At 43.7% G+C, this 26,460-nt stretch overlaps 1 protein-coding gene across 1 annotated transcript in view; it reads right to left on the reverse strand.

Annotated features, from left to right (window-relative positions):
• Window positions 1–22,622, reverse strand: part of SHROOM4 (shroom family member 4) — a 208,961-nt gene extending 186,339 nt beyond the window's left edge. The window contains exon 1 of the mRNA XM_004690046.2: window positions 22,500–22,622. Coding sequence (XP_004690103.1) covers window positions 22,500–22,616 — 117 coding nt within the window. The 5' untranslated portion in view covers window positions 22,617–22,622. The remainder of the gene's footprint in view (window positions 1–22,499) is intronic.
• Window positions 22,623–26,460: the final 3,838 nt, after the last annotated feature.

The following is a 26,460-nucleotide window of genomic DNA, read 5'->3' on the forward strand; positions in this document are numbered from 1 at the left end:
AGGCAGCACATTAATGTGTACTGCAGTAACTAGTACCTTCCTGTAGAACAGACTTCAGGTATTAGCTAAAAGAAAAATGAGGAGTTACTGGATGATTAAATTGAGGCTACTTGACACAAAGTTTTCAATAGTTAAAAACTACAGGTTTTTTCCAAATACTAATTTAAGAAGATACAACCATTATTCAAGAAAGTAAAATAAAAATCAGACGTGTGGTTGCCACATGGTTCAGCGATAATCACAACCAGTCAATGATTCCCTTCAAGAGTCTGATTAAATATATGAAGGGAAAAGAAAATGGGGCCCTGTGAAATGTGTATGGGGCAGGATGGACTTGAGAAAGATATTATGGGGCCAGAGAGAGAAATCAAGAGCACATTTTTACTTTGCACAATCAACTTAGAAACCCTTAGGTAGGTGGCTTGCATTCATGTAAAATACCAGTTAATCTATCAACATAATTTTTTAAGTACTCAGTAGTGATTTACAGCTAAATCTTAGTGAACTCAAACACTGCAACTGGAACTACTTAAAATTTTCTGACTTCTGAAATGTAATTAAATTGGTGCATACAGAGAATTAGCAAGAGGAGTATCATGATCCTTTATAGAATGATGTGTTACCCATTGAATTAATCTGTCTGTCTGGGTAGTAAATTATATTCTTGTCTAACATGCTAGATAAGCATATCTCACTCAACCAGAGTGTGTTCAGAAAATGTCAGATGGAAATCATTTACAAAATATGTATGGGAAACTAATCACTACCAAAAGAAAGGATAAAATAAAGAAATGAAGGAAAAGGGAGGGCAGGAGAGGAGGAGAGGGACAAAATGAAGAAGTTATGTAGGATATAGCTCCATACATAAAAAGGATATAATTTAAAGGGACTTTCTTAGTTTGGAAGAGCCTTTCTACTGCAAAAGAACCACCCACCCAAACATTCTGTCATCTTCACCACTACCCTTATCTCTCTTCCTCCTCCTCCTTCCCCTTCCTTATGTCCATCTCTCCCTCTACCTCTGCCCCTCCTATCTCAAACAAACACACACACACACACACTACAATCCACAATCTCTAGATTGGTTAATTATCTATTTTTCTATTTACATAATAAAGCAAAAATAATATCAATTTTTAGGTAGTGCAGCAACAGATATTAAGGGCAAGGGAGAGTAAAGATCACAAGTAATAACTATTAAGTTGATATTAAGATCACAAGCAAGATGAGGAAGCCCAATCTTAAGACTCTTACTCAACATAATGCAAGAAGTCCTAAGCAGAGCAACTGGGTAAGAAAAAGAAATAAAAGTCAACCAAGTGGGATGGAAAAGAGAAAATTTATCTGTGCCTGTTATAATCTTATATAGAAAAAAGCCCCTAAAGTCTCTACCCAAAAGCTGTTAGAACTAATAGATAAATTTGTGGAACTTCAGCATATGAAATCAGTTGAATCTGTATTCAGTAACAATGAACTATCTGAAAGAGATATCAATAAAGTAATCCCATTTACAGTAACACCTAAAACACTAAAATATTTAGGTAAAAGACTTGTATACTGAAAATATTAAGACAATAATTAAAGATATTGAACACACAAATAAATGGAAATGTAATTTGTGTCCTTCAATTATAAGAATTAATGTTGTTAAAGTGACCATACTACTCAGCCATCTAAATATTAAATACAATATCTATCAAAACTCCGATGGCAGTTTTCATAGAAATAGAAAAAAAAAAACACAACTTCATACTGAACTGCAAGTCACTGAATAACTAAAGCAATCTTGATAAAGAAGGATCACATTACCTATATCAAACTATATAACAAAACTATAGTAATCAAAATATTTATATTAGTGGCATAAAAACATAAGCTACTAGAAACAGAGGGTCTAGAAATAAACTCAAACATACAAGGTCAACTAGTCTTTGACAAGGGTAGCTACAAAAACACAATGTAGGGAGGATAGCTGTTTCAACAAATGCTGTTGGGGGAATTAGATATCCATCTGCAAAAAGTAAACCTGGACCCTTATCTTATACCACTCACATAATTTAACTTAAAATGGAGTAAAAAATTAAGTGTAAATCTATGTGAAATCATAAAACTCCTAGAAGAAAACATTGGCAATAAGCTTCGTGACATTGTTTTTGGCAATTATTTCTTGGGTATAATGCCGGAAAAAAAAACAAAAACCTAAACCAGTAAGAATACATCAAGCTAAAAGGTTTCTGCACAGCAAAGGGAAAAATTGATGGTAGGAACAGGCAATCTATACAAAGGGAGAAAGTATTTGCGAACCACATACCTGATAACATGTTAAAATCCAAAATACATAAGGAACTCGTACAACTCAATAGCAAAATTACAAACAAAATAATTCAACTGAAAATAGGCAAAGGACCTGTGTGTATACATGATCAACATACACATGAAAAAATTATTTAGATCCCTTATTATTAGGGAAATGCTAGTCAAAAGCACAATGAAATATCACCTCACACCAACTAGAAGGGCTATTATCAAAAAAAACAAGAGATAACAAACGTGGGCAAGGATTGGGGGAAAGGGAACCCTTGAACATTACTGACCGAAATGTAAATTTAAGCATCCGTTATAGAAAATAGTATGGAGGTTCCTCAGAAAGAGTAAAAACAGAATTGCCATCATCCATAATTGCACTTCTGGGAATATATCCAAAAGAAATGAAATCAGTATCTCAAAGAGATATGTGCATTCACAAGTCTGCCACAGCACTATTTACAATAGCAAGATGTAGAAACAACCTAGTTCTCATTGACAAATGAAAGGATAAAGGAAAGGAGATACACAAACACACACATCACTCACAAGACTATTATTCAGCCACAGAAAGAGGAAATCCTGCCATTTGTGACAACATGGGTGAAATTGGAGGGCACTGTCCTAAGTTAAGTAAGTCAAACAGAAAGAAATTCCACTTATTAGTGGAATTAAAAGAAAATTAGGATTGAAAGAAACAGACCACAATGGTACAGGATGATAGGGATGTGGGTGGAGGAAAGGAGGAGATGCTGGTCAAAGGGTTCAAACTTTCAGTTATTAGATAAATATGTTCTGAGAATCTAATATAAAGCATGTTGACTATAATAAACAATAGTATGTTCTATACTTGAAATTTAATTTACTAAGAGAGCAGATCTTAAGGTTCTCACCAAAAAGTATGCATATATAAATCATCTCATTGTATACTTTGAATATATACAATTGTACTTGTCAGTTACGCCTCAATTAAAAGGCAGAGAATGCTTCTATTCCAAAAGAGCCACCTCCAATGATCCAACCACCATTAACACCACCACTACCATCATCATCACCACCTACCCCCTACAAATTCACAATCTCTAGATAAAGTTGTAAAATAGCTATATATCTATATATCTATCCACTCATGTAAAAAAGCAAAATTCATATCAGTGTGTAGATAGCATAGCAAAAAATGTTAAGGGCAAGGAAAACGGAAGGTAACAAGCAATACCTATAAATGCAGTCAGACTGGAGACGGAGACTTATAAAATTTCTCCTTCATTTTTAAGTTGCTCCTTACTCCACTCCCAGTTTAAATATATAGGTTTATATCTGAGTCTATATATATTAAATATGGGGGGTGAGTGTGTGTGTGTGTGTGTGTGTGTGTGTAGTATTATTATGGGTGGCAATGATTAAAGTGCTTACTTTTGCACCATTACTGATGGTTACTTGGGAACCAATCAACAAACAATGGGGTAAGGATACCTTAGCTATTTTATTTGGCTAAAGTTTCAAAGGAAAAAGCCAGGACTTCAAAATGAAAGACAGATAGCGGTCATATTATGGAGAACTCAGGATACCAGACTTGAGGGGTTGATACCTAAATAAAAATAAAGGAGGTTGTAAAGAACTATCATGAAAGCAGACCAACTGGTGTTAGTCTGTGGTAGGAGATGTGCAACAGCTCTAGCTACCTGACAAAGCAAAGTGCTGACTTATGAGACATCAAAAACCTCAGTGGAGGCTTCCAGCACCGCTTGGTCAACCATATTCAAGGGTGTAAATGGCTGTCACACAGTGAGTCTCAATGCTGACCAAATTGAATGACCTCTAAAATTTCTTTCAAGTATAAAGTGACTTAGGATATGAATTCTAAGAATCCAGAAACAAAGTAATAGGGATTTGAAGAGGGTAGGAGTAGATGGAATTGAAAGGAAGAGTGTAGATATGAAGACCATCTGAAGGAAGAAAGACTGACAAGACGTGGTGACTGATAGATACAGGAGAAGAATAAGCAGTGACTCGGAGATATCTAATGCTAGCGAGGAGGAGGCAGAAGGCCAAGGACAGAGCCAATCTGTCAAGAGAAAGATAAAATGTCCTGCTGTAGACATATTGGGGTTTGAGGTTAAAGAAAAGTGATTCGAGTAGACATTCTCCATTAGAGCTGAAGAGCCTAAAGCTCTGATAACAATGCTAAGGCAAGAGATTGTAGTCATGAGAGTTCATCATTGCTTTTTCTCAAATGAAAGAAGCTAGGGGGAGGCATCAAGGAGTGGACAGGAGAGAGCAAGAAGACAGGCAAAGAGAGTAGCAGAAGGGAAACCCTGTGAGCCCTGGGCAAGAGTCACAGGACAGGGAAGGAAAGGGCAGTTAACTCACAGAGGAGAATGAAAAAACAGGGAATGAGGGATGGCTCAGTGTCAAAGAAGCCATGGTGGCAGCAGGACATTGAGAAAATCAGAATGAAATACTGGAAACCAGGTCAATGACCATCTAAAGACTGGTTAAATCATTAAATACAATATGGCTGCTCAAAAAATTGAATATGCTGATGGAGAAAGACCTCTAGCATATGTGAGTGAAATAAGCTGCCCAGGATTGCTTTAGTAAGTGTAAAAGGCAAAATGAGAGCAGTCTAATCACATCTGTTTGTGTGTGTACCGTGATATTCTGCAAAAGTACATTTAAAAAAGGAAGTCCAGGGCCGTCCCTGGTGCACTGCAAGCTGGCCACAGCCACTTTAGTGCAAGTTTGATCCCCGCCCCAGAAGTGACCCACATGGTGCAGCAGACCTCTGCTGACCTGCTGCTTCCCTCAGCAGTGTATATCGTCGATCTGCCTGTTCTACTTCCACCTTTGTCTCTGGTGAATCCTCTAACTACACCTGCACCTCTGGCTTGTACCCAATTTCTGTATGCAAAAATAAATAAATCCTGAAGAAAAAAAAAAAAAGGAAGTCCAGAGAGACGGGAGCCTGGGTGGTAGGTATCGCATGGTAACTCATACCTGAAGGCTGTGACCCTGGTCTCGGAATCATGCACACGCTTGCAGACCAATCTTACCTCAGTTCAGAATAAAGTAAGTGCACTGGACAGTGGTGACCTGGGCAGACGAGGGGCATGGATGAGCAGGAAACTGCTCTGTCTATCTTTTCACCCCACCTGACTTTTGAACCAGGTGAATATGTTCCCTATTCTACAGATAAGTTAAAATATAAAACAATTTGTGTTGAGTAAATGAGGAGGATGCCAAAGGGAAAGGGACTGCAAATATGGCCTTTAGTGAGATGCCTCGTCTGGTGGAAGGCAGGTGGGAGAGGATCCAAGAACATACAGGCCGTGAGGAAGCGGCCACTGAGCATGACACACGAGTCTGTGCTGTGACTCGGATGGGAAACAGCAGGATCCCAGGAAGACTACATGAGGAACTGATAGCCGTGGTTGCCTCTGTAGAAAGACATTAGGTGGCCTGAGGACAGAAATAAAGAAACACTTCCTCATTATATAATTTTATAATTTTATGTGATGAAGGTGCATCACCTATCCCCCAAATCACCATTTAAACAAATAAATTGTGTTAGGGAGAAGAGAAGGAAGGGAGAGAGGGAGGGAAAGGAGGCCACTCTTCATTGAACAAAAATTGGTGGCAGAGGGACAGCTGGGAGGGTAGGTGTGTAGGGCCCAGGAGGCACCAGTCAGTTGCTTTCTTTATTGCTTCAGCCCAAGCCCCTTTGAGAGACAATGAGGTATGTGGGAAAAAAGCAGGTACTTTAAAGTCTGTATTTCGAATTTTGCACACCAGTTTTGCCACTTGCTGGTTGAATGAAATTTGGCAAGTCTTTTCATGTTCTTTGCTTCAATATCTGCATCTTAGAATAGAGTTACTAGTAAGTACCTCTCCTGATCTATATTATTTAATTCTGAGAGTCTAAGTCATGTATTTAGTAGGTTCCCAGGAGAGCTTGGAGAAGACTGGTCTGTGTGACTCACTTTTCCCCAATGTTATGGTTCACTGAACGTGGCCACACGAATAGTTCATGTTAGCACAAGAAAGATAACATCAGACACAAAAAGGGGATCTTTGAAATAAGATTCCAAAGTTGAGTGGAACGAGCATTAAATCTGAGATCAGGAAGAGCTGGGTTCAAAGTCACAGCTCTTCTACTTTCTGGGCTGTTACTTAGAGATGGTTGCTTGGCCTCTGTGCATCTCATTTTTTAAAATCTGTAAAATGGGCACATAATCACCTCACTTACAGTAATGATGAGATTAGAGATTAGATACATTAAGCGCCCTGAACATGACTGGCATTTAATTAACACTAACTTTGATCATCCCCAAGCCAGAGTTAACGCCCTCAAGCACAAGAAAACAGAAATGCCAATTTCCTACTGTGCACTTTCACTCCTTTATCACTTCCAAACGGCCCTCCAAAAATAAAGGCACATCAGCTATCCCTTTGATTTTTCAAGCACCTATGAGGTCACCCAAAGAATTCCCTCCTGCCCTTTGAACTCTTAATTCTTTCTCAAATGATTTACTGGCTGCCTGGCCTCCAAATGACCACGCGAGCAACCATCAACCCTCTCCTTCCTCTCTGAGGCTCTGTCCCTTTGATAACAGCAGTGCCCCTGATGGGGTTTACCATTCTCACACTCCAGGCGTGTGCTTCTAAGACAAAATTTTCAATATTGGAAGGACAACATTAATGGGAACAGCAGTAAGGAGTGAGCTAGCATCCTCTGCTTCTTGTGCGGTGCTGTAAAGGTTGAATCATCTTCTCTAAGACTTTCTCAGATTGTGTTCCTTTCATACCACGTGACCCTGATGAGGACAGTCATGTCTTTATGTGCCTTTCAAAGCTGTTTCTAAACTCTGCTAATGAGACAAACTCTCCAGCAGTACTCTGGGCAGTAAACAAACTGAGAGAATCCCTCACAAGTGTTATTTTTAAGCTACTCTTGTGAGTTTTCAGCCTGTTCCCCTCAGTTCCCTGAGGTAACCTAATGGGCTGCCCCAGAGGTGGTCAACCACCAACGAGATCAGACCCCCCCTAGGAAGCAGGATAGGGTGGTCCTCTGGGGCCTCGCTCAGTGTTCTCAGCTTTGAGTAAAATACTGAGAAGAGGACTATCATGGTCAAGTAAGAAGGGCACCAAAGGCACTGGGTGTGAATTCCAGACGGTGACTCACGTACAAGGCTAGTCAGACGGAACACGTTAGGGCTTGCTTAAGCAACAGTGAAAACACACACACACACACACACACAGCATGTTCACATTAAGGCTACCTCCTTTCCGCTGAAGCAGTGAAGCTCTTGAATCAAGCAAGAGACTCACACTACACCCTCCCTGAGCATATAGCAACATGAGGGGTGGCTGCTGTTTTAAGAGCCTCACAGCAATTCTTCCCAACAGCAAGGGAAATGCTGTAATCATCAGCCCACGGGCCTCTCCCACGTGCGAGCCTCAGGAATATGGTTTACACACAAGAGCTTCAGCAGCAAGTAACCCCACTGCTGCAAAGTGGACCCCAATAGATAGGGCCAAGCAGGCAAACACCCATCCTCCACTGCTACCCGCTCCCCTCTCACCCAGGTCACCACTGCATTCTGCTCAGCTTCCACTCTCACAGCTGGTTCCTTCCGGGTGCTCTCTCTGCCCATAGCTAACATGTCCATGTGTCCTTCAAGCTCACCCTACTTATGAGGTGTCACAGTAAAACTGGGTCTCTTGGAGAGTCTATCCAATTCTTCAAGCTATAGCCTTTTTTTTTTTTTAATTTGGGGTTGGGAATGGAAAAGGGGTATGGCTATATAAAATTTTTGTTCAACTCCTCTGGCAAATTCTCCCTGTCAGTATGCTATTATGGAGAATCTATTCTGTGCTCTGTGTTGATAATAGCAAAGCTAGAGAAGACAGAGCCATTTTCTTCTAAGAGACTTTGGGCAAGTCAGTCAGACACAAGGCAGCCAGATTACCATAAGATGTGTTGTACTGCAGAACCAGAATTCCAGTCTTTCACAAATAGAGTGATTACTTCCACCAGGAGTTTGACCAAGGTCTTGAGGAGTTTGTCTAAGTCCAAACTAGGAGGGGCAGAGAAGGGAAGATTGATTCTCAAGTATGCAGTGGGAAGCCAAGTCTTTCAAAGACCATCAGAATGGGAGTTTGGAGGCCAGAATTGCCTAAGTATATGGTGGGGAGGGGAGGGCAGAGAGGACAGCATTTTTCTCCAAAATGGGAGGCCTAGAAGAAGTGTTAGAAAGTAAGACTAGAGCAAGGTGAGTTCACACACGAGGTCCATACACCAGATGCCAGCAGTTTGAGCTCCATTCTACAGGTAGCACAGAATCATTAAATAATTTTAAATGAGGGGAAGGGTTGAACAGAGGGAGGAAAACCATTGAGCAGGCCATACAGTAGTGTACTGTTCCAGAAAGAGGCTCCTTCCTGTGAGTCCCAGCTCTTGCCAGATCTTCCTTCAAAGCGGCCCTCTTCTGTCTGAGCTCACCATCTCAGAGCTCATTACTATGCCTCTCTTTTGAGTTGGGTGAGATATCAATGGCATTTTTTATTCTGAATCAGACTGAATAATGTACTGAAGTTAGGTCAGTGACTTCACAAAAACAGAAGCCTCATCCGAATCTCCCAATTTAGATGAAAGGAGTGATGATACATCATTTCCATTTGTGCAACAGCATCTGCTGGTTTGGCCCCTGGGATCACTGGTCTCGTCCCAGATCCCAACCAAGAAGCAGGAGGAGAAAAGAAAGAGAAGACAGAAGGAGGAGAACTTTCAGCACAGCGCAAAACCTGATTGTCAAGTGCTTTTCTGGGGCCTGTTCCAGATCACTGTCACTTACAGGCTTGAACTAGAGCTCAGCCCTAAATTAGGGCTCCCACCTAGAAACCAAGGATGGGAGGTGAAGGGCGCCACCTGGGTCTTAGCAGTGAGAATTAACTCTCCCTGATCTTAATTCTTTTGGCTTTTATTAGCAGCTGGAAGGAGAGAGATGTAACCTGAACCTTAATGCAGCTGAGAAGGGCTAAGAGCCAAACCTTCCTTAAGCAGATACAGTATGCTCGGGACCTGGGCATGTTTCAGAGCACTGCACATTTCTTCAAGCAAAGGCACAAGCAAACGCAAATATTCTTTTTAACCCTTTACATCCAGAGTGGAAAAGGATCATCACCCCATGTGGCTTACAGAGCAGAGAGCATCAGCAAGCTAACTGGTGTAAAGACAAAAACACTCAGGAACTCTATTTCACAAAAACACCCCCAGCAGCTGGATATCAAAATCCATTTCAAGTCTAAGTACCTGCTATTTCACCTTCACAGAGAAAAGAACTAGGTAAAGGAAACCCAGAGCCCATTAGCCTGTTAGCAAGAAATGAGCTGTATCTACAAGGAGGAAGGGACAGGGTTCAGGAGAACACATTCCACAACATTTCCACGGCATCCTGCATTTCAGTTCACTGAAACTCTCTGCACAACAGAAGTGAAGACTGAAGCCATGTTTTCATGATTATGTAGTTTTATAAACAAAAGGCAAGTGAATACATGTTGCTATTTAAAAAAGAAGTACTAGATCTAGAAAGCAAGTCTAGGAAGAAAGGTGGTAGCTGGGGGATGGGCTGGCCCATCTCCACACATGTTCCCCTTTCCTGGGAATTTCATCTCAGTATACAGGGCAGCAGGGTTAGGTGTCAGATAATCACCCCAAATTTGCAAAAATCTTGTCAAAGAGTGATATGTTGCAGCCAGATTTGTAGGAAATGAGTTTGTGGAGAGAATCCCTCACTGTCCAATAAAAATTAGGGCAAGACTACGGTGTGGACACCACTAAAGGCCATGAAATTATATTTGCAAGTCAAGCAAGGCTTTTTCAAAGATAACACAGAAGTTCCAATTTATTCTATGAATATTAACACTAATATTCACAGATTAAAATTATCTATGTTGTATGGAGAGTAGGATGCTGCTAACGAAAATGCAAACACAGGCTTGAAACTCCAGTGGTGGGAGGCAGTTTACTAACACTCAATTGTTTGTTCTTCCTATACAGAAAACAACACTTCATCATCGTGGCAAGTCAATATGTATATTTTTAATGGTCCTGAACAGCTAACAAACTTCACGTCTGAAGTTTGGTGTTTTGACACTTTATTCTAAATTTTCTATTTGTTGGATTTTTGGACATCCCCATTACTGGAAAATACTAATTGAGGCAAAATGACCTTGAGCCAGTAACACACACCTCAGGTGACTAGGCATCCCACAGACTGAAGGAGTTACACAACAGAACCAGGGCCAGAAAGCCCATTAAATAAGAATGCAGGCCTGTTCTGATGTCTGTTGGGGCATGAGATTGTCTGGCAATTAACTAATTTCCACAACAATCAGCAGATTAGCAAATTGTCTGCATTTAACCATTATGCTCCTAAAATAATGATTTGTTGTTTTAACCGGCCAGAGGCCTTAAATAAACAATCCATGTTTTTAATGACCTATAGGACTTCTTAACTTGATCACCCCCGAAGACACCTAGGCCTCAGAAGATCCAAAACGAAACTTCGTTTTTTTAGCCCACCCAATCCCCATCACCACTTAAGAGTCTTAGAGATAGAGACTCTGGATACACCTATAACTTCCACTTCTTCACCAACTCCAAATAGTGTGGGATCTCACTCACCTGTGACAGACAAGCGATATACAATAATAGTTACATATTGCCAAGATGACAGATTCCCTCCAAATGTCCCTATTTTTCAGTTCAGGTCTTTCCCATAGCGTGCTTCTGTGTCTGGAACTGTACAGTTCTGTCCCTTCCTTTCTCCTTCCCTTCTTCCCTTCCCTCTTAGCCTTCTTTCTCTTCCTTGCTTCCTTACCTCCTTCACACCCTTCCTTCCTTCTGCTGAGGTAACACTGATTTCCAGCACTATATATGATTCTGAGGCATAGGCTTACACCTCTTCCGGCCACACCTATCACCAAGACACCCATAGTCCTTCACCACAGTCCACTGAGCGCCCCTACACCCTGCCTGTGTATGTAAGATGGTATGTATTTGTAAGAGTTCTTTTTTTTTTCCTTTTCATTGAGGTAATGTTAGTTTTGCAATACTTCAGAGGTTTCAGGTGTACAGCTTCTCAGCTGAGCAACTGTATATCACCCCAAGCCCACCACCAAATGTCTAGTGACCATCACCACTGAGCTGTTCCCTCCCCTTTCTTCCCCTCTAATAATCATTATTTTGTTGTCAGAGTTTATTTTTAATACATTAATTCTGATTCTCTAACCCCCCCCCAAAAAAAAAGCTTTTCAGCCTACTTCTATACTAAAACTTAGTGTTCTGGGTTCTTCAGAAGAGCTGGTTCAAACACATTTACCTCTATACCCCATTCCTCTGCAGCAATCCAGCAGATCTCCACTGACTCATTTATGCATCACACACAATATGTTATTGACAAATTACCTAATCTCTCTACACCTCAATTCCCTTACCTGTTAAATGGAGTTAATAAATGATTAATATGTGTTAGATTACAAAGCTAGTGCCTGACTCAGGTCACACACTGTGAAAATATTTGTTAGAAAACAAATTGACGTTTGGGGATCTCTATGCTGATTTTCTAGACTGGGTAAGAGTATCTCACACTTAGATCAGACACTCAATAAATTTAATGAATGAATTAGTGAATAAATGAACTAACAACACACACACCCTGTCCTTGGGAAGCTCATGTTGTTACTCAGTCCCTGGTGAGGTGAGCAAACTGGCTTCAATCCTCTTGTCTGTGTCTTCAGGACACACAGTTTTTGGACTAACAAGAATGAAATGAATGTCTTTCTCCCCAACCTATGCCAATCCTATACATCCCTCAAGACCCAGATCAAATTCTTCATCTTTTTTTTTTTCCACAAAGCTTCCTGACCACATCAACCCTCAATGAGCTCTCTTTCCCCTGAATAAACACTGTTACTAGACTTTATCCCATGGTGTCAGCACGTATATGTTCTTGTTTCCTGAACTTGCAGTCACGCCTGCCTTCAATAAACCATCCCTTCCCAGGAATAGGTGTTTTATGTTGGCCCTCGCTTGCATTCTAGTTTAGGACTAGGTGCTTTACTAAATGCTCCACAAGAATATATTGACTGGTATATTTTGGTGCTCCTGCATTGGGTGAGTATATGTTAATGCGTATTACAGGCAGCTATAAACCAGAGACATTCTTGGGAGGAGAAGGAGGAGAAAATTGGATGAAAACAGAGGAGGGAAGAGCACAGGGAATACGGTGATGGCACGGGTGAATCGGTGGTGGGAACTCTTTGGGGACCATACAGGAGATGATAAGGCATACATTGTATTTTTAAAAATATCAACAGTTGGGTCAATTGATGAATGGGCCAGTTGGTTGGGGATAATTGATAGCTCTAAGGTAGGAGCCAAACAAGGTTTAGCATCACCTTTCAAATTGCTGGGTAATTCACACTTTAGCCAGAGATCGTGTCTAGTTTTCCAAATTCAGCAGCAGCAGGTTCACTATAAAGATGCCCTGCCAATTTCCTACAGCTCCCAATGATCTAGTAGCTTCATACACTTCATTTCTCTTACGTTCAAAGTTCTCTTAAGAGAATTTCTGTTTGATAAGGGACACCAAAGTAATTCTTTTTATTTCTTTCTTGAATCACATATACTGATATCAGGACTTTATGAAATAAAGGGGAAAAAATCATTCTGCCTCCCCATTGAAAAGAAAAGGTACAAGTTTTATCGTTCTCACTTCCAAGTGAGGAAATTGAGACACAGAGGGGAAAATGATTTACCCAAGGACATCAGAATAATGCGTGGTAATGTGAAGACTGAATTTCTGGTATTCTGACTCCAGGTTTATACTCCTTGACCCTGATTGAAGACTTGAAACAAAATAAAAATCTTCCTTTGAGCCTGACCCCTCTGGGGCATGTATTGGTAATATTACCAGTTTTTGCACTAACTTATTTCTTCTCATTTTTTTATCTGTTCCTCCCACCCTGACCTCAAGTTCTTATCCAACTCTTTTTCTTTCTCTTTCTTTCATCTATGTAAACATGGTATTATAAAAAGAGTGTGTGGTTTAGAGTCAGAAATAAATGTGAATGCCTGCTATTCTACTAGCTGGGTGACTTAGAGTCTGCGACTTAACTTCTGAGCCCTAGTCCTCTCATCAGCACAACAGGGACATCAACCTCTGCCTCCAAGAGCTACTATACAAATTAAATGAGATTACATGTAAAACCCCTGGAAATGGCAGTGTTCACCACTTAGCAGGTCTACACCCTCTCCTATCACATCATGTCTAGTTCTTGACCGTCCTTTGGGTTCAAGTGGCTGTGAGATGCAAACAACATGGAGTCCATCCGATGAGGTGCATCCACATAAGTGGAGTGCCCAGGTCCTTGCCTGGTCTTTCCCATCTCTTCATATTCCCTGACTGCAAACTGAGATGAGCATAGAGCTCCAAACTCATAGTCAAGTCCTCTCAAAGAACATGAAAGTCAAGAGCTGATACTTACTTACCCCTGAAGCTCCCAGGTGTCATCACTCACCCTTTGGGACAGATAAGATGCCATCAAAAGCTGCCTACCTGCAGAAGTTTTCATGAGAGCTTTTACTTACATCAAACACAAACAAAAAGAAATGGAAAACAGCAAAGCTGCTCGACAAAGACATGGCTTTAACTTGTCATCTCAGAAGCAAAGATGGGCTGCAGTGCTAAGCCTGGAGCCCCTTTCTAGAAGAACTAGTTGAACCAGCTTTACTCCCCGTTCTACCACATCTCACTACAGCCCCCTCCCCCAAAAGTAAAATCAATTTCTGATGGACCGTGAAAGGCAGTATAGGAGAACCATTCAAATCTTCCCTGCCAGAGGCTGAGGAAGAGAGACAACCACACAGCTGGGAATCTGCTGAGTGGTACTAGGGTGGGGGCCAGGAGACACCACAAAGGGTCTGCCAGTCACTGGGCTTAACCCTTGATCCTGTCAAATTAGTCCCACCTCCCTCCTGCATTCCTTGCAGATGTAACATTAAAAGATTTGAGTGAAAGTTAACAGACCATGCCACATGCCATCCCTGAGAACATAGCAGGAAACAGCCAATTCAGGAGAGATAGGAAGCAGCAGTGTGGAGAAAAGCGATATACTGTAAGAACAGCTTGCTGTCAGTCAGCCTGCACACTTCCTCAGCCCAGGCCAAGCATGGATCCCAGAGCCTATAGCAACCCTTTAATAAAGCAGAATCTTGCCCTGTGGAGAGTCGGAGAAGAAACAGGAGGGTACCAGGAGGAGCAATAATGGGCTAAGATAATTCAGCAAGTTCATTAGAGTCTCAGGATATGACAAAGACCCATCCTCCACTGAAATAGGGTAGGCAGAGAGACATTATGAGAGAACACCCCCAATCTGGCTATCAGTTTGCTGAGGTGATTTTTTTTTTATTTTATCAGTCTTAATTCTGTGAGTGTCTCTTGCTGCCTAGTGGAGGCATGGGTGAGCCAAGAGGGTGACAAAGCTAGTATAGTAGACTAGAAGGGTGCACTGTGACCAAAGAAGAAAAAAAGTTGCGTTTGGACAGAGGACCAGGCAGAGGATGAATGAACAAAGAAGCAAAGGCACTTGAATGAGGTTGTCCAAAATGCGGGCCTCGGGCCTCGAGGGACTAGTGCTAAGTGGTGGGAGCTGGGAGTCAAAGGCTGGACATGAAAGAAAGCGACCTCCGTGCAAGGAGAGTGTCTGTGCTGCTGCTGGCCAGTGCTCGCTCCTGACAGCACATCATCACAGATCCACAGTGAAAGATGAGGCAATGGAGGTGAAGTCGAAGGTTACTCACTTTGGAAAACCATGCCATCTTGATCCTACCAAATTCAGTGGCAGCCAGAAGGGCTATGTGCCCAAGTAAACATGTCAGTGTGAGGTGAAGAAGAACAGGTCATCCCTTGCAAAACAAATGCCTAAAACAGTCTTTCCACTTGGCCTTATTTACACTGGATGGGGGCAAAGAGGTGGAAGGATACAAACATCCACACTATCCCAGTGCTTAGATCACAATCTTCAGCCAGGAAAAAAAAAAAAACCCGCAATCATTAATGATTTAATTGACATTTGTCCGAAGGGAGTATTTCAGTATTTCTGGGGAACACCAAGAGACAAAATATTGGCTCCTCCAAAGCTGAGTCAGAGTGATGTAGGTACCAACATCAGCAGGATATGAGGGTCACTTGCTGCTGGCAAGTTAATTCAGGAAAGCCTGAGGTTCAGTTTCAGAGAGAAATTGAACCGCTCACACATTGTGCACAATCACACATCTGGCCCCAGCATCAAGGCTATGAGCACCTTGAGCGCTGATAGCAGTGACCTCCCAACCCCCAACAACTCACCCAGCTCGGTGCAGTGAAAGGGAGATATCGGAACACGTATTCTTATAGATGGACTGCTTTCCAATGACCAACGTATCTGTTTCAAATAAGTAGCCTAGAGCTATACAGTGTCCAACAGATAGGATACCATAAATATTTATAAATATGATATCATCAGTCATCCACTATCAATTAAATGGGCCTCTCCAGAAAGACACTGTCAAGAATTTTGAGTGAGTGTGACATGTTGCTTGAACTTCCACTCTCTCTTCTTCAGGCCACTCGTCCTCAGTAATAATAAGGATTAAGTTCCATGTCAATACCCTCCCTGATCAGGGGCTTAGGGGTGGGAAACTGTATTCTCCCTGCTGTGGTGAAAGCCGGTGGATGTTAGGCTGGGGAATGAGACTGGGATACGAGGTCCTCCAGCAATTGTGACTCTGTGGATACCGCAGGTACAAATAGAAGACTTCACCACCCAGGGAGGAAAGCAACAGCAGGGACTTTGACTGTCTAAGCATGCGACAGTGAACAGGAAGAGACCATGTCCAATCCTAACATGGGGGGCATTGAAGTTGGGGACTGTTGGCACATCATATATGGTCAGCATCTTGAAGCTTGGAGACACCTATTTTCCCCATAAGGGGAAAACTAAGTTTAGGGAGCTTACTCCTAGAAATTCTTCTAAGAAGACTAAATAAAATAGTTCTGAATTCTGACTTTGACAGTATTCACAAAATGTTACTTCCTTCTATTACACAAATTTCTTCTCTTTTACTCCATATAAAAAAATATGTACCCCTTGAAGTCAGGACTTAGGTCTTCTCTGCCATCTCCTATAGAACACCTTTCCTAAGATTGGCCTGTGCTAGGGACAATATTAAATAAATTGTAAGGAATCAAACGTGTCCTTCTCAAATTGATTATGTGTCTCTCCCAGAAGCCTACAGAGAAGCCTCGGGAAGGCATGGCTTGCTAACACGGATATTTCCACTAAGGCTTTGTTTGACTGAGGACCTTGGTGTAGTAGAGTCAACAGAAACAGCCAAAGTGGACTTCAACTGTATTTTTGGCCCAACCTACTTTGGTGACGCTCTCCTCAAGCACTGGGATGCTGTTCCTCAGCACGAGAGGAACACGGGTAGGGTCAGTGCCTCCAGCACGGGCTGGGGGAACAGGAGTGACTGGATTTCAGGTCCTGTAACAGGAACAGCTGTGAGAGTCAGAGCTCTTTAGTGTAGAAAAGTGAGAGGTCACATCCTCCTTGTCTTCATCCCTCCCAAAGGCTGTCCAAAGGCACACCAAGCACCCCGTTCTAAATGGCCCCGAGAAGAAGTTAGGACCCATGGGTGCTAGGTAGAAGGAGAATGACTGTAGCTCAACAGAAGAAAAAGCTGTCCACTGTCTAAACTTTCCAGCAATGAGACAGACTGGCTAAGAGGGAGTAAACTGCCCCTAACCACAGGGGAAAAAGCATAGCACTACTGCACATTAGGCTTGTGAATTGGTTAAGACTGAGACCAGGTGACTTCCACAAGGCCCTCTTCACTCTGAGATTCTGTGATTCTCCCTCTGCTCCAGGCACAGCATTAGAGCAGAAGCTCCGAGTTGAGTCTGCATTTGGTGCTTAGGTGGGTGTCAGAGGAATGGGGTGAATGGTGAAAACAGCCTTCACATAATGTCTATTGTTCTTCATTACCTTTCTCAGATAGGTCCTCACATGCTACCCCACCCACCCCCAGCTGCCACCCCTAAGAAGCCTATAAAAATCATGTTCCTCCTTCCAGATGATCACTCCATAAACACCCATTCCAAGTTTGGTCTCTTTTTTTCTCTTAAAAAAATTCCTAGAGGAAATTGGAGTGAGAGGGGGCATCATTTAAATTTTCTTTTTAAAGGGACAATGCTCAAGTGTCTTCCAACTGGAGTTGAACTCTTTTCTTTGAGACCTGGAGAGGCACTGGCCTTTTCCCTTCAGGGAACACACACATGGATCTCAATAAGGTACCAGGTGTATTATGACAGCTCAGCAGACCCCGAAATAGTGTGTACCCAAAGTTCAGCCAAGGGTTACCAGACATACCACTCGCCACCTTTCTTGCTCTACCTCCCTTCAAACTTCTTTCTATCTCTCTGGATGCATGCCTATCCCGTGTACCCAAAAGCCTTCTATTTTGTGGGAGCATCAGTTGTGGAACTGAGACAGTAGACATCTGTGCTGATTCTAGAGGCAGAAATGAGGAGGGGATTCATTTAAGTAACCAGGCTGACCAAGCTCCCAAGAAGCACACCATAAAGGTCCTTTTGTGAATACCAAGCCCTGGTCTGGGGGGTCTGGGATTGGGCCTGGCTTGCAACACAGCTAAGAATGTGTCACAGAAATTACCCTTTCTCATATAACACTACCATTGAACCAATTCAGAACTCAAAATTGCAACCAAATTTACCAGCAGCTGCAAGATAGCCTCAATCTGACTTTACCCAGGTTCTCTTGAAATTTCATCTCCTTCTAGAAATAAGGTCACAGTGAGGCTCAGAGAGGGGCTGACAACAACTTAAAGAGCATGTCAAGCCATGTTCCTAGACTAAGGACAGCAAGTGGTAGAGCTTCCTGAATTCATTCTCACATCATCTGTAGTAATAAATAGTGGGCCGGTATGCATACCCCCATGTTGCAAATAGGGTTTTAGGTCTAGAGAGGGTAAATGATACTACAATGCACTAAGTGGGGAGATGAGCAGATGAGGCTTCCTCCAGGCTACACCCCACCCCACCCTACTTTGTTCCAGGGCAGTAACTAGTCCCCACTTCTTCACTGTGCCAGTTAGAGACTGCCTCCAAAAGTGGACAAGGAAAAGGGCAAATATGTGAGCCTACCTTCTGCCCTGTCTCATCCTCCTTCCCAAATTTCCTTCCCCTTTTCTTGCATCTCCACAGTGATCTCCACCCTTTTGTTTCTCCACCCCCAGCCAACCTCAGGGCACATTTCCAAGAACTCAAAATAAGAATGTTGAAAACTTATGCTACAGCTCTACAACTCACTCTCTCTCTTTCTCTCTCTCTCTCTCATACACACACACACACACACACACACACACACACACGTGCGCACACACACGTATGAGGAACAGGAACAGCATGATATAACCTAGATTCTGAGGTCTATGTGAGGTCTTATTTGATGCAGAATCATCAGTGTCATCAATCAAGCATGAAAAGGTGACCCATTCCCAGAGAGGATCTTGTTCAGTGAGGAAGCCAACTTCACAGATGACTGTCTACACTGCTAAGGCGGTCCCCTCAGTAGCAAAACAAACATGCATGATTAGAAAAGAATCTTCTTCCAGACAGACTCCCTGTGTCAATGAGGCAGTGTAAGATGCTAACGAAAGGTTTTAATAATACCCAGATCATGGGTCCTATCCTTTTTCAGTCACAATTCCTTGGGAATCATGATATATTGGGAAATCATAAATGATGCCTTAAATCTGGGATAATCAATAGTAGGTTTAAAAAAAAAAAGTGTTTCCACTCTTTGTCACTTGATTTTCAGGAAAAATCATACTAGTCTCCAAAACTTAGGTTGCTGACTTCCCCCTTTCAAACAAATTACCGAAGACATTAGGAAATGATCATTTCCCCAACATGATTTTTTTCTGCTCCAAATGCTCTCCCAAGACAACTACAAGGTGAACTTTCATAGTTTCCAGGCCTGCTTTTCCCACTAATTACCTTTTCACCAATTTCTCTACTCTTGAGATGTCTCTATCTGTTCTACAAATTATCTCCAAGCATGTAGTTACACCAGCCAGAGCCAAATCACTTTTGTTTTCTACCCCTAACCCCAGAGGAGGTTCTCCAACATTCACCACCATCCTTCCTGCAGCCCTCCCTCCATGGCTTCTTCCCACCATAATCTGTCTCTGCTGCGCCCAAGGTGATCTGGTCTCACAAAACAGTCCCCTTCTATTCTGTGAGCTCAAATTCCAACAGAGAGTACCTATAGCCAAGACTTCTCCTGCGAACTATGGGCTACCATGGAAAGGGCTGCTGGGATGGGAGGCTGCCAAGAATGGATACATCACCCAAAAGGTATTGCCCTAGGCCCCTTCACAAGCTACAACACTACCAAAAAAATATCAAACAACTCTGCAAGTAGTAGAAGACACAATAAACTTGAAGTTACCATTGACTCACTTATGAAAAACTAAGGCAAGCCACTCAATGCATTACAACTTCAATTATTCCAACACTTTCCTCACAACCTTCCCTGACTGCCTGATAGGAAGGCTGATAGAAATCAGAGGTGGGGAAATCCAATAAGCAGTACTGCGGTATGCCAGTGAACAAAGTGCCATGTTCCTCCATCCACAACACTTAAGAGGAGAAAAGGACCAGAAGTAAGAGAAGACTGACCGCTTCACTGCCACAGTCTTAGCTAATGCCCACCTAGAACCCTCCTGCACATGGGAGCACCTATAGGAGGCCTGGCACTGTATGTAGGATGCCATGGCTAGTGATGGCCTAAGTCACAAACTAGACCCAGGTTGGCAATGCCCTGTTGCTCCAATTCTCTTTCTACCCCCTCCAACCTTCTCCTCACTAGTGTGTGCAGACTGAGGTCATTTTCAAGTAGACAGCAAACAAAAAGGGAACCAATTAAATATGGTACAGAGTGTCTTGGCAAGAAAAAAAAGTACAGGCTAATATTGCACGAAAAAGTACTCTAATGCTGGGGATAACTGAGTAATATACAGCTGACTTTTACTGTAAGGAGTGGAGCTATTAGGGAAGGACGAGAGAAATGATTTTACTCCCTGCATATCCAAATGAGTGTAATAATAATGAGCCTTCATATAACTGGGGTCAACTGTACATTCAGCGGAAAGGGAATCATTAAAAGGCACCCTGCCTCTCAACACACCAGTCACTTCCTCAAAGGCTTGGCCAAGGAAACCCTCATCTACCCTCAAATAATCCCCCAGCCAGACCACAAATTGCTGGCTGCCCCGTACTTAGTAACACCCCAACCATGCCTGCACTGCCTTGCAGAAGAAGCTGAGACCATAGCAGTGAGCACTCTGGGGTGTCGCTCACAATGGCTCATGCAGGTTGTCTAGGCAGAGTGGAAATTCTGTGAGTGGTGTAAAGAGAGTAAGAAGAGGGGAATCTCTAGACAATGGAGGGCTGCATAGCCAGTTGTAACGTTGGTGGGCAGCTGAGGTAGAGGAGTCCAATCAGAAGCAATTTAGACCAGGATCCCCTCCCCAAAGGGATTGTGTGAGAGAGTGGGATATTTGTTTTAAACTTTATTATTTTCCCCCAGAGAACACTGGTGGTGTGTGTCTTAAGAGGGGATGTAATGGTGGGTGGTTGACAAAGGCATCTCAGGATGGTTTCAAATTCATAACTAGCAGGGGGTGAGGAGGTGCAGGACGAAGATCCTGGGCTGGTAATTGGTACTTGGGGAGGTTTAAGATCCCAAGTATTCCTGATAGCCCCTCAGCACAGGGTAGACTGCTCAAGATGATTGGTGTACCTCATGGCAACACCCCAGGGTTGCCAAGTGTGGGCCCCCAGGCCTGAAAGACACCCTATACTACAAGTTAACTAGCTGTTCCAATGCAAGACCAAAGCAGTGCAGGTGTGTGTCTGCCCCCAACTTTCTACCCCTGCTGAGACATGACTGACAGTCACCCCCCCCCCAATAAAGTGACATTTGTTCCACACTGCGAATCCACCTTTCCATCTCCAACCCAAACCCATCTCTATGATCTCAACTGCATTTCGAGGGGGCTGAAAGGGAGAGAACTTTTCAGATTTGACCATTCAAGAGAAACAAAAACAAACAACAACAAAAAAGGGCTAAAGTTCATGAAGTTCTTTCACTTGCTATCTGGCACCTCAAGGTGCATCTTCCAGGGGTTTCTCCCCTGTAACCTCCTCAGAGGCCCTCACCAATCCTCACCCCTACGTGGGCGGCTGGCTTGGGAGGGGGGGGGGGCTCTGGGGCACTCAGGAGAGCGCCTCGCCCCTGTCCTCTGCGGCAACTTGGCTTCCAGCAGATCAGAGTCTCCTAAAACAAACAAACCCTGGCGGCGGCGGCGAAGGCAGCTCCAGCACAGCTGTGCTTCATGGCGCAAAAGTTTCCTCCACACTTCTCAACGTGCAGGAAATCTCGCCGGCCCTGGGGCAGGACTCGGGAGAGAGGCAAAGGCCGAGCTCAAGCGGCAGCAGCTACGCCCCGCCAGCTGAATGGATGTGCGCGTGGGAAGTGAGGCTGCTCGAAAGCCACCAACGTCTCACCACAGCTCCCCGCCAGACCCTCACCCTGCAACCTGCCCGAAGGGACAGCCCAGGAATCTGTAGAGGGCCACTGCTGCTAAGAAAGCTGCCAAGTTGGGTTGCCTGTTCCTCCCACCCCTCCCTGTCCCGCTGGGGCGCGGGACCTTCCAAGGAAAAAACCCCAACAGCCACCCCTTCTTCCAGCTCAAACTGAGGGGCACAGCTACCCCGACGTGGGGGAGCAGAGTCTGCCCCAAAGCCCTCCCGAGAGTGCCTGTGCGCAGGGCTCAGCCTCAGAGCCAGCCACACTCTCCTCCTCTGCTCCCGCCACCCTTAGAAGGTGTCTGCGCCTAGGCTGGTGGCGAGATCCTTCCCTGCGGAGAAAGCTTCCTGGGGGGACGTTCGCAGTCAGCCAAGCTACCCTTCAAAGTTGGTCTGAGGGCCCTGTATCGCTGCAGCCCGCTCACCGCTGGTCCATTCAAAGTTGGGCACTGGTGGGACAGAGCCGCCACTTCTTACCTTAGACACCGTGAGCGGTTCGCAGTGTTCCAGACCCCCCTTCAGGGTGAAGCCCCAGGGCGCCCCCCCTTGCAGCTGCACCGGGACGTACTGGAAGGACCCAGGCCGGTTCTCCATCCTCCACTTGGCTGAGGCGCCGCGGGGCTCCTTTTCCGCGGGGGCTACGTTGCCTCCGCCCCCAGCGGCTCCGCCACCATTGCCCTCCAGCGCTGCGCCACCCCGCACCGCCCCGCTCCGCCTACTCTCCAGGCTGGAGACTCTCTGGCAGCGAGCGAGCACAAGGAGGAAATGACACGGAGCTGGAGAAAGGGGGAGAGAGGGGGGAAAGGAGAAGGGAAAAAAAGTAAAGAAAAGAAAAGAAAGGAGAGGCGGAGGGATAGCGCTAACGGACAAGAAAACGGAGCAATGGAGAGGGGCAGTCACTGGGTCCTCGCCTATAGGATCACTGGGGAGTGGGAGCCAGGCGAGGCCTCACATCAATTGTTACATTGTTTCATTCAAGCAGGCCCTCTCTTTGGTCCTCCTCCTTACTGCCGGGTTCCCCGCCTCTCCAGCCAGCCTAGGCAAGGGGAGGTGAAAGTTGAGTGTGGATGGCCCGCGTGGCCCAGTGGGCAGGAACGCTGGTTTCCCGGTTAGAGATTTCAGCGTTCCTGTTTCTCTGACTGCCCTTTTCTTCTGAAGGTCCAGAGAACCCGGGCCTGGGAGGGCCAGGAGACTGCTAATTTGTGGACCCTGCCTAGAGGGATGGAAAGTAAAGTAAGCAGGCCAGGGAACACAGTGGAGCTGTGTGCATAGGCTGCTGTGCGCACTAGGTGTGTGGGGTCATTATGAAACATTGCCCCGAGCATAGTTTAAATAAAGAAGCACTTTGAGGATGCCCCCTGCCCGGGCTTAGCTTTACCCAGGCTCAGCTCTGGCTTCTATGAGCTTGTGTATGTTCCAGTCATCTGGAGTTCCTGGCAAGGCCTTGCACTTGCCCCACTGAGATGACCCAGCCAGGAATCAGCAAACTTCATGACTAGCCTTATTGTTTCCACTCCTAAACAAACCTACAGGAAGAGCATCCATGGATAAGCCGGTCCATTAACAATGTTTCGCCTTTTGAAAGTATCAGCTATGTTCAGGGTCCAGAACATCTCTGCTCATCCGTTCATGCTTGAGGCTGTAGTTTCTGAGCTGGGCTTTTAGAACAGATCAAAGAAATGCCCACAGTAATCATCTTGAACATGAATTTGTTTCTAAAGCTTGTGCTGATTTCCAAGTTCTGATCCAGAGTTTCTCTCACTGTCTCCCTCCCCTACCCCCAGGTTTTCTTGGAAGGCACATACAGGTAGGGGCTTTTAAAAGGGCTTCAAGGAAAGTCCCCAGGGCTGGCTCAGTTCTGACTCAACAGGACATGCCTCTCTCTCTCTCTCTCTCTCTCTCTCTCTCTCTCTCTCTCGGCCTGTTCCGTCTCTGGCTGTGTGCATAGGCTGCAGTGTGCCCACCAGGTATGCGGGGTCATTTTGAAAGGTTGCCCCGAGCATGCAGCTTTTCCCTCACTGTGAAGGATCCTAATGCCAGAAAGTTTTCTCTCTCTGCTTCTATATTCTCACCTGTCACTACCTCTTGAACAAACTTGAACTTGGTCTGTGCTCCACCCGACCCCTGAAACTTCACTCTCAGGCTCCCCTCTTTTCACAGTCGTTTCTGCTCAGTGTGCATCACATGGCTCTAAGCTGACTTTTCCTAATAAATACTACAGTTTGGCTATTTACAACCCACATTTTAAAGGTCCTTAGAGATGATTCATATGAGACAGCTTCAGCCTTTCAAACTTTGTGTGTCAACCTATGACATAGCATTCATTTGCTCTTTCCTCCTTGAAACTTAACTTTTCTTTTTGGGATAAGACTATTATCTCCATGACGGTCACTTGGTAGAACTCAGCAACTTTCAGTCTCAGTACATTGAAATCTGCAAAGTTCAGTGCACAGGATATGGAGTCAGCACTCAAGGACTACTAGAATTATATGTCTAGACTAGAGGAAAGAGATTTGGAAGCAGGAGACACATGTGAGCCCTGGCCTTGTCACTAACTAGATGGGTAGCCTTGGGCAAATCACTGAACTCACTGGTTTCACTCTCATTTTCTTCATCTGTAAACTTCAGCTAATAAACTCTGACCTTCTGAGCTCCTAGGCCTGTGGAGAACTAAAATGAAATAATTATATGAAAACACTTTTTTCCTTTGGTAAGGAAAAAGTAAAGAAAAAAGGGGGGGCTCAGAACCATATTTTGAAAGCAAGCACTGAGTTCACCCTTAGCTAATCTATTTTCATTCCAAGCGTTACTCCACACTGACATCTTGATGCACTCTTTTATTTTATCCTTTCCATCACTAAAGCAGAAAAACATGAATTACAATTTGATGCAAACAGAACATAAGTGCACATTTTGAACATAGGTTGACTGGAGAGTCTTGCTTCTTTACTAATTAAAAAAAAACAAAAACAAAAACAAAAAACAGTGTTTGTGGGCACTCCCTGGTGGCGCAGCAGGTTAAAGCACAGCACTGAGAAGCTAAAGCCACTTCCACATGAGTTTGATCCCAGCCCAGGAGGTGACCACATGGAGCAGCAAACCTCTTCGGACTTGCCCTCTGCTTCCCTCAGCAGTGTACTTCATTGATCTGCCTGTTCTGCTCCCCACTCTGTCTCTGGTAAATCCTCTCACCTCCCCTGCATCTCTGGCCTGTACCCCAGCTCTGTATGCATAAATAAATAAATCTATTAAAAAATAAGTGTTGGTAGTAAGTCTCTCATTCCTTTCTGGAAGTACAGTTAGTGGGAGCGTGATTGAATAGTGGACAGGCTGAATTTGAGATGCCTGCCTGGATTTTAAACTGGTTTTGCAATTTAATGACTGTGTGATATTAAGCAGGTCACTCCTCCTCTCTATAAATTGTGGGGTTTGAGCTACCTGTTTTTTGAAGTTCCACTACAGTTTGCAAATCCTATGACAACTTCCTGACAAGTGGCTAAACATAAAATATTTGCCAACAAAAACTTGATGATGGAGATGAAGCAAGTGAAAATAAAGCATAGAAATGAATCCAGAGATATGTATGTGTGTGTGTGTGTGTACACGCACACGCATACAGATATATGAGGTAGCCAAGAGACAAATAATGAATGAATTCACTCTAAAGTATGTGAAGCTGTGAAGGAAATAAAGGTGGAATGTCCAGTAGGCAGGCAGAAATTTCAAGAGAATTGCAGTCGCTGATAATACACATTTGGATTGAAGTTGAAGTCATTTGTAGTGGATAATCTCATCCAGGAATATCAGATTGTTAAAGAGGATTTACAGGGAATTGGGATCCTGCTAATAGTTAAAATATTATGCTAATACTTGAAAGTCAAGAAGGATCACAAGAAGTGACAGACATGGCAAGACCAAACAGCAGAATTAGGGAGCAAAAATTTAAAAGTGGTTTTGTGCTTCCACCTCATTAAAAAAAAAAAAATCCAGATAACTGGATAGTCTTGCTTCTTTACTAATTAAAAAAAAAAATCAGTGTTTGTGGGCCCTCCCTGGTGGTGCAGGGGGTTAAAGCACAGCACTAAAAGCTAAAGCCACTTCAGCATGAATTTGATCCCCGCCTGCCCCAGAAGTGACCACAAGGCATGGCAGACCTCTCCTGACCTGCCCGCTGCTCCCCTCAGCAGTGTTCTTCGTCAGAATGCTTGTTCTGTTTCCCACTCTGTCTCTGGTGAATCCTCTCACCATCCCTGCACCTTTGACCTGTACCCCAGTTATGTATGCATAAATAAACATATTTTTTAAAATCCTCAACAGAGACTATTCTTCATTAGAACCCTAGTTACCAGTTTATCTTTTAGGAAAAAAGAAGACTTAAATAGCAGTTATTCTCTGTTTTCTTTTTTTTTTTTAACTTTCTTTCTTTGCTGAACTTTCT

The sequence above is a fragment of the Condylura cristata genome, unplaced genomic scaffold (genome assembly GCF_000260355.1).
Source record: "Condylura cristata isolate star-nosed mole 26May11 unplaced genomic scaffold, ConCri1.0 scaffold00027, whole genome shotgun sequence".
NCBI lineage: Eukaryota > Metazoa > Chordata > Mammalia > Eulipotyphla > Talpidae > Condylura > Condylura cristata.